Source organism: Schistosoma haematobium, chromosome 1 (genome assembly GCF_000699445.3).
Source record: "Schistosoma haematobium chromosome 1, whole genome shotgun sequence".
NCBI lineage: Eukaryota > Metazoa > Platyhelminthes > Trematoda > Strigeidida > Schistosomatidae > Schistosoma > Schistosoma haematobium.
In genome coordinates this window covers 89,915,987-89,924,906 of record NC_067196.1, presented here as the reverse complement: position 1 = coordinate 89,924,906, position 8,920 = coordinate 89,915,987, and the positions used below count along the sequence as shown (strand labels likewise).

The following is an 8,920-nucleotide window of genomic DNA, read 5'->3' as shown; positions in this document are numbered from 1 at the left end:
GCAGTTAATAATAAAGTTAGCAGAATGAATATATGAGTAAGCGGTAAGCAATGTTCAAGCATACATATTTCATACAAGCACAACAATAATAAAGGTACAACTATATAGATAAGTTGTTATAGTACGGATGACTTGGTCCGCTAAATAAGTTAACAAAAGGGCTTAACTGGGTTAAATGAGAACAAACTCAATTGCACGTGAGTTGCTATAAGACCCTGATTCCAAACCAATGCTCCACATGGGCTCCAATACCCTGAGGGAACAAATGGCATATCGTTGGTCATCGGCTACCATGGGACTGCATCTCCTTACGTTGCTTCACTGCCTTGTGGATCAGACCTTTAGATCGAAGGCTCCAGGTGTGGCCCCCTAAGAGAACCACCTGCCTCGGTCTGGGCACCCAGGCAGTAGTATCACAGCCCACACACAAATAAAATAAATAAAAAAACTGAACAAACTTTGAATCTGCTTTTTTAAAAATTATAATTAGTAATAATCAAGTAGTATACAGGTTCTGTTTGAACGTTGTTGTCAGGAGTAATTTCATCGCAATAAAAAACCGTTTCATATTTTTACATCAAAGAAAAAAAAACGACATCAGTTGTTAATCTTGGAATTTGGTTCCAATTTCGAATTAACAACATCATAGTGGAAAGAAAGAAGAGAAGAAAATTCCTTGTTCTTTTATCTTTGTGTAAAAATGTAATAAGGCTAGTGTGTGTGTGTGTGTGTGTGTATGTGATGAACTCAGTAAGTGTTGCTTTCTGATCTTATTGAGTTCTTATTGTTGGATAAATATTTAACGTCATCCACCAGTTGAACAAAATCGTGAAGTTGGCCTGTAAGTTGTCCCAGTATCACCCATTAAAGGATTGTAATCTGTTATATTTGAGAAATAAAAAGTGATGCGTATAACGTATTGTTAATGATGTTGGTACGTTTTTTTTGTTTTGTTTTGAAAAAGCAAACAAACATTTGAATGATTTTAACGCAGTTCGTAAATGAACTAATAAAATAGGGCGCTAATTAAAAATAAAAAGCATCTCAGATTGTAATTATGTAGTCGTTTGCAATTCATTTGACAATGGATAAGTAGTTCCAAAATAGTCAAAATTTTGAGAATAAATTCACTCTTTTAAAAGTAAACTATTTTTGTTAATTATGAATCTGAATAAAAAGTAAAATAAAAAGATGTGCACCCCTAATGAACCTTCAATTAGTACAACAAAATAGCTTTGTTCCTAGCTTTTCCCATTCTACTCCTGGTCTTGGTAATATCTAGTTCACAATTTTTAAGCATATAAATCAGCTAATTTGAATAAGTTTCTAGATATTAATGGTATATGATACACAATTACGTGCTGCATCTTCCCAAAAAGCACATTGGCGCAAAAACTAACTTACAGATCATGTGTAGTTTATGCTTGCCTACTCACTGCTTTCTCGTGGCACTACTGTTGTTTACGAAATTGAGAGGACGAAAAGCGAATGTCCGGCGCTTTAACCGGGTTGGTGAACATGGAGAGTTCATCTAGGGGATTTGAAAAACCCTGATTCCAAACCACTGGTGTACGTGGGCTCCAGTATCCTGAAGGAACAGATGGCGTATGAACCAATTAATGGTCACCGGCTACCATGGGACTGCATCTCCTTACACTGCTCCACTGCCTTGTGGATTAGACCTTTATGTTGAAGGCTCGGGGTGTAGCCCTCTAAGGAGGAGACCTCCTGTTTCGGTCTGAGCAGCCGAGCAGTATCACAGCCCTCACACATATCAAATGAGATTTGTGTGGCGCATATCTATTTGGTGCCTCCTTGTATCAATATCTGTGTTAAAATAAATAAATATGCTTGCCAACAGTTTTCGAGTACTAAGTCAAGGTAGACAGTAGTCACGTTGAACCACTTGGACTGGATTTCATTTGCTTTAAAAAGCCTTGAATAAATCAACGTACATGGACATGGATTCTGTATATTTTATCATATGTAAGGACTTCTGTTACTACCTATAAGCGAATGGACATCCCGTAAGATCATAGTATCTTTGGATTAAATAGGCAAGTAATAGTAGTAGCGATAGCTTGAAGTGGTAATTTTATTTCATGAAGCTTCTATTTTAAAATTAACTACCTGAAAATAAATAAAAGTTTATAGGTCATTTGCAAATGACCCTAGACTTACGTTTCCAGCTAGCTATCACTTGCCAGGAAGGCATGCTTGTAATATTAAGGTATGAGGTTTCAACTCATGTCACTCAACGTTATCCTGATACGTTTGTATTAAGCTATTTAACCCGCAATTAAGCAGTAAAGAAATATATAAACATGTCACTAACTTAGCAATATATATAACTTGTGAGATGGACTTTTTATGTTGTGTCGATGAGACCGTTGTACGTTACAACAGTCCTCATATATAGTCATTACAGTCCTATTTGTTTACCATTTTTGCATTATTCAATTTATTTTGATCTTTTTTGATAGCTGATTAATGGTGTTTACATCGAATCATTTCTGACACTGACACATTCCAGTTAATCATATTTCTCAATATTGATTCAGAAAAATAGTTAATACATACTCTTGCTACATTTCACATGAACTAGGGTTGTTTTCATGATATTAATGAAAAATTAACAAAAAAGTATAATCTAGCATGGATATGTATCGGTCCAAGATTTGTCACACTACCATACAGCAACACCGTGTATTTCCTTAAGATATATAAATTCTGGTACAGTTGAGATCGAAAAAAATTACGTGCCACATAGAATAAAAAGATGACATGATGCAAAGGAATAAAAATTTCAAACGAAAAATAAGTAAACAGTAGTGGTACGTGGTAGGCCCCGACTATAGCTGTTGCCTTAACGTGGTGGTTGGGCTTGCCTATCGTGACGACTCAACTGACCTACGTTCGTTGGAACATATGCTCCGTTAGATCCTAACATGCGATGGAGGACGGTAAGAATAAAAGCGGTAACTTAAAATCCAAGGGAGAAATCGTACTGCTACCCGTAGGAAGTGTGACAGTAGTAAGGTGTTTCCTTCAGACGATCAGCATCTGTAGCGATGCCACATTCTCACAATGGAGGGAATAAGTTGGGAAAGTTCAACCCTGTAAATGTTGCCCCACTACCTTCCGGAATTCCTTCTCCGGAGACAAGGCCTTTTGAAGTGCGTAGCCAACGCATCAAAAACTTCCCATAGAAAGGCCTTGCGCTACCGGCCTCAAGTTGTTCCTTGGGTTCTGCAGGTCACGTTCCCAAGTCGCTAGGACCACCACCAATCCAGCTCTCTCTTGAGGTCCCTCGAGAAGAAATATTGTTCCACAGTATGGGCGCAACCGGGAAGTGACAACCTCCTTCATACCCCTACCTCAGACTAACATAACAGGGAATACAGCTCAATTAAAAATACAACTCGGAAAGACTTCTTTCAGTTAAGAGAGTTCTCACATTTCTGAAGAACGTAAAGGAAAACTATCGTATTATCGCTACTGAATTCCCTTTTGAGCCTTGTCTGACAACTTCTCAAGCAAGTGAGTTGTACCGCCTTCTGACACGTAATATGTGTGGGCCAGGATAATCCTCAGTTCCCCTACTGTAACAGACAGTTTTGTCGGAGGTTTATTCATCGGGCCTTTAACCTAGAAGTCCAATGCACAAGGTCTGGTCCAGTGCTCGCTGGTGACCAAAATAGATTCATAATCAATCCGGTTCCTTAGGATCTTGGAGCCATTGTACACCATTGGTTTCGAACCAGTGTTTTTTTTTAACTCCCCCAGGTAAATCTCCCATATCCACTGATTCGGCTTAGGCGTCGAGCGCCCGCGCCTCATCTCAATTTCGTAGGAAACGTCTCTGCTACGTGAAGTTAGTAGAAATTCCTTGTCAGGCTATAAACATGGCCAAGTGAGAGCATTCCGGGAAAGGAAACAAACTCGCCCTACACTAGACCTTATTAGGGGCTAAGTTTGGTGTCAAAAGTGAAAATTAACGAGGCGAAAAGCAAACAAATGGAAAATAAACGTTAGACGTAGTGATACAGCAAAAGATCATTAACAAGGAACATATGAGGTAGGCAAATGAAAAGCATGGTTTATGAGATCATTTTTATGTTTAGGTATTACCTCGATAAGGCTTTTATTATTATGATGTTAGGCAACACATTTTATTCTTGCAATACGTTTATTATATATTCCCAACTATGCACAGACCATATAGGATAAGATCCTACTAACTGAAATAACATTTACTGATGTATATATACACATATGAAATAACTCGTTATCTGACTTCAATTTAGTTTAACTTACCATTGAGTCGGAACCGTTTCTTTTTCTCACCAGAATGAGTACTTTCACGAACCTGCAAGATAGCATGAACTGATGATTCAATACGAATAGAATGATCAATTTGTAATTACCAACTTAATATAATTAGTGGTGGAGTAATAAGTATAGCATACATGAGCATATATATAGTTTACATATCACTCATTTGTCTTCATCTTATGGAACCATCTTCCCTGTTGGATACTGTCATTATTTATTTACTTGAACACACAAATATTGGTACAAAGGGGCACCGAAAACATATGCGACACACAAATCTCATTTGATATGTGTGAGGGCTGTGATACTGCTCGGCTGCTCAGACCGAAACAGGAGGTCTCCTCCTTAGAGGGCTACACCCTGAGCCTTCAACATAAAGGTCTGATCCACAAGGCAGTGGAACAGTGTAAGGAGATGCAGTCCCATGGTAGCCGGTGACCATTAATTGGTTCATACGCCATCTGTTCCTTCAGGATACTGGAGCCCACGTACACCAGTGGTTTGGAATCAGGGTTTTTCAAATCCCCTAGATGAACTCTCCATGTTCACCAACCCGGTTAAAGCGCCGGACATTCGCTTTTCGTCCTCTCAATTTCGTAAACAACAGTAGTGCCACGAGAAGGCAGTGAGTAGGACTTCGCTGGCAGAGGCTATATACGCGTGGCCATATGAGAGCATTTCGAGAGGGAGAGTGGACTCTCCCCACTCTCGGCCTTACCAGGGCATTTGGGAGCCGTGTGGTACTTTTCATGATGCTTTAAGAGGATTAAGCCAAAGTGGGATTTAGTACAAATGAGTATCAATACAAGTTTCCACACTTCATAACAATAAAGTAAACAGCAAGGCGAAAATAGTAGGATGAAAATTACAACAAATAGAAAAGTAAGAGTACTGTTGGTGACAGTAAGGAAGGACTACCTAACAGAGAATATGATTTGACACAAAAAGAATAAATTCACTGAATAAAAATTACAAAGTAATTTTGAAACCTAAGATTTAAGGAGACAACTAGTGAACACATCTGTGTTATGGTGAACAATTTTGAGCCATATTACATTTCCAACCACTAATTATGGTAATCACGAGGACCTCAACCAGATAGTGTACATTTAGAAATATAGCTCAGGCCAATAGGAGTTAGGAATGCCACCCAACTTAAAATTTAGAGGAACTTAGTGCATGAGTGTGACAAGATGGATGTTACCAGTCTCGGACCATATCGTTAGAGGTAAAATACAAAATGTAGGTTTTGGTCACTACTACTTATAAACTGTTTGTCGTGTTCTTATCGCTTTTAAGTTTGTATGAAGCACTGAAAACAAGTCCGAAAGGCACTTTTAAAAAAGTCGAGCATTTGTTTAGATTCTTGGACACACTTTTTATTTCATCTACAAAACCCGATGAGGATAATGGTGCCAAGTTTTGTAGTTAATGGATCAAGAGCAAAAGAAGTACAGTAGTAGAATATTAATATTTTTTACAGCTTACATTACTTTTCCCTTCTTTCTCGTCTTGATTTTTAGATTTGCACTGAGCAACCTCAGCATTGAATTCAGCTTGAAATTTTGCTCTGGCAGCTTCCATAGCTAAGCGATGTGAATCACTAACAGTTGACGAGTTTTCAGACCAAGAACGCAAGAATTTCCAAAGAAAATATGATAATGCGAAAATAAACAAAGCCACTAATCCATAATTGAAGTTCGTTTGTGGACTAACTATAAATCCCAAAAGTTTATCGGAAAATATTTTACGATTACTTTCTGGGGCAGGAAAGTCCATCCTGAGCACGGCTTCTTTGTGAGTTTATTAATTCGTTAAGGTTGTTACCAGATGATTCACAACAAGAAAACGAACCCTGAAATTGTTCGAGAAATGATTAAACATATGAATGACTTGAAACAGACTTCATGTCTAAGAACATTTACTGTCGGTTGGGACCTCACTCGGTTTACTACAGCTTGTATAGTGCAGTAGTAATTCAAAAACGAGGACATGGAACTGATTGATCACAAAGTTGTGCTAACGATTTACCTCATCCGAAACATGTGTTGTCGAGGACAGAAACTGATATCTTTCAACAAAGAATTAGAAAATGAGCCCCGAAGTCACAGCTAAGGGTTTTAGAACCACATATGCTTTAAGATGGACATTCACCAAGTTACATACTACTGCAGTATACACAACCTTAGTGGTGCAAGTAAATAACTATGAATCGTATCACTATACAATATGTGGATTCGTGCTACACAAAGTAAGAAACTATTAATATTTAGGAGTCAAATTAGGCAGTGATCTCAAAACCACTAGTCACTGTAAGGCTGCTGCTGCGAAAGGCTATAGGGTATTATGGTCTATTCATAGGTCTTTCCAGTATTTAGATGATGAAATGTTTAGATTATTATACCCGATTTATGTGCGACCACATTTAGAATATGGGATTCAAGCAGCGAGTCCTTGTTTCAAGTATGAAGCAGAGATGCTGGAAAGAGTCCAACGACGAGCTACTAAGATGGTACATGGTCTATCTGGCCTATCTTATGAAGACAGACTGAGACACCTCAACTTATTTCCGTTATCTTACCGCAGAGTATGGGGTGATCTAATATTGGCTAATCGTATACTGAACGATGAACTTGGTATTAACGTAATATCTTTTACTTTTGTCTAGGACTGATCATTTGAGAGGACATTCGAAGTTCAAAAACCGAGATCAAATCGTTTACGTCTGGAGTCTCGTTTCTCGTACAGAGTAGTGAATTACTGGAATCCTCTACCGGAACAAGTAATATCATCACCTTTTGTTAATATATTTAAAACGAGATTGGACCTCCACAGTATTACAAACTGCAAGGATTAATATAGATCGATAGACTTCCTATCCCTAATACTGAAGACTGAAAACTGTGTTCAGACCGTGACTTTGAGTCGAGACGTGATTTGCAAATATAATTTGGTAGACTTCAAAGTTAATATAGGTCTGTACAATTTGATAGTTGATAAATTGGCATGGATAATTCCTGTGAGATGGGTTCGCTTCCAATCAATAAATATTCAGGGTCAAACATGCGTACGGTGAAGATAAGCATTATATTGAACGTGAAGCTGTCTAGAAAGCTTTGAGATTCACAGCAGTTTGGCTTGCCTTCTTACCTCTTTATGCAGTCATATTTTTATTGTTCGACATCGTTTTACTGATCATCAATGATCAGTAATAATAATGTGACACATTATTTTTTATTAATACCTAAGAACATGACACAAACCACAGTTAATTTTTTAAACTACACACTAAATGTTTGTCCTAATACTAAATCGGAATAGCTTACGCTCAAACTCAGATTGGTGACCAACTTTGCTAAACAAGTTATGCCAAGTCAAAGACCAACCTTGGGGTTAAACGGGACAGTGTTGTGACCTCGAGATATTAATTTACTTTCAAATTCCAAGCTTTTTCATGTTCGTTTCAAGTGCATAAATACGACATATAAGAAAATTGAGTATCAATTACCACTGGATCACCGAAAAAAAATCAAGAATATGGGAATAAACGAGAAGTTAAGTCCTAACGTGATTTGCATTTATCAAACTTTTGCTGTGTTCTTACGCAACAAAAGTACCATTTCTGATCAAAAGAATCTATCCTGAGCTATACGTTCGGTAGATTACTTTTTTCGAGTTTCACCCAATTTAATAGTTAACTGAGGTTTCGCCTCAACTCATTATTCCGTTTTTTTTTCAGTTTTTCACGTAAAGGCTAGTTCAGTCTATCTCATCCGTTTTTATCCATTTTTGTCCGTTTTCAGTGTGCTTTTTAGTGTATTTTTTACGGTCTTAGGCTTTCGCTAGCATCTATAACACGGTTTACGTCAATATAGTCATGAAAAGTTCATGCAAACGACCTGGATGCTGTTTTGCTGTTACATCTGGCATGCAGTGAGACAACTGAAAAGGTTGGTTCCACGAAGCGTGTACAGATCTCACAGCGGCTGCTTACAACAGACTCAGCAATTCAGATCATAAGTGGGTATGTGTTACGTGCAACGCGGATGCTGTAGTAGTGCTGAGTAACATCATTTTCCTATTGACAAGTTGTCAGCAAACTTGGAAAAAGACAGTCATAAAACGGGTTGACAAACAAGGGCGCGCATCGAAAACAAGAATAGGGATGTCGACGGGCCTAGCATTGATAGAGCATGCATTAGCACTAATGATGACATGTTGAAACTCAGCACCATCATTACGTCGACGGTACTAGACTCCCTAAGTAAACTCGGGTCTCCCAGTTCAGGGTCCTTGAATTCAACAGTGGTTCCCAAAAACTCTGCAGGTGATTGCACTCACGTCAACAGAGATAAAAAGAACCGGGCGTCACCGCCTAGGCTGAACATCTCAAGTGTTGTACGGAAATCAACTGGTGATTTGGTTGTACAGTCTACCCCCAATAGTGTCCGTCCGGTCATAAAAGAGCCTAGGATTCAGAATCGTGCTTCGACCTACAAACAACAAGGTGCTGAACCTGAAAGCACCGGAAAACCTGGGAAAACATTAACGGTTCGTGAAGACCCTCTCATAATCATGAACCTCA

The 8,920-nt window shown here is 38.4% G+C and overlaps 1 protein-coding gene across 2 annotated transcripts; it reads right to left on the bottom strand.

The window, feature by feature from the left end:
• Nucleotides 1-470: 470 nt before the first annotated feature.
• MS3_00002427 (uncharacterized protein) lies at nucleotides 471-8,017 on the bottom strand. Of its 2 annotated transcripts, XM_051210013.1 has the most exons (5): nucleotides 7,662-8,017; nucleotides 6,093-6,190; nucleotides 5,824-6,050; nucleotides 4,318-4,369; nucleotides 471-879 (listed from the first exon to the last, which is right to left on the bottom strand). In XM_051210013.1, the coding sequence occupies exons 2-5, from the start codon at nucleotides 6,112-6,114 to the stop codon at nucleotides 806-808; spliced, it is 375 nt and encodes a 124-aa protein (XP_051075499.1). In that variant the 5' UTR covers nucleotides 6,115-6,190; nucleotides 7,662-8,017; the 3' UTR covers nucleotides 471-805. The 2 variants fall into 2 exon arrangements, with proteins under 2 accessions (XP_051075499.1, XP_051075500.1); XM_051210014.1 differs by having other exon boundaries at nucleotides 5,824-6,190; nucleotides 7,722-7,742.
• Between the last annotated feature and the right edge of the window lie 903 nt (nucleotides 8,018-8,920).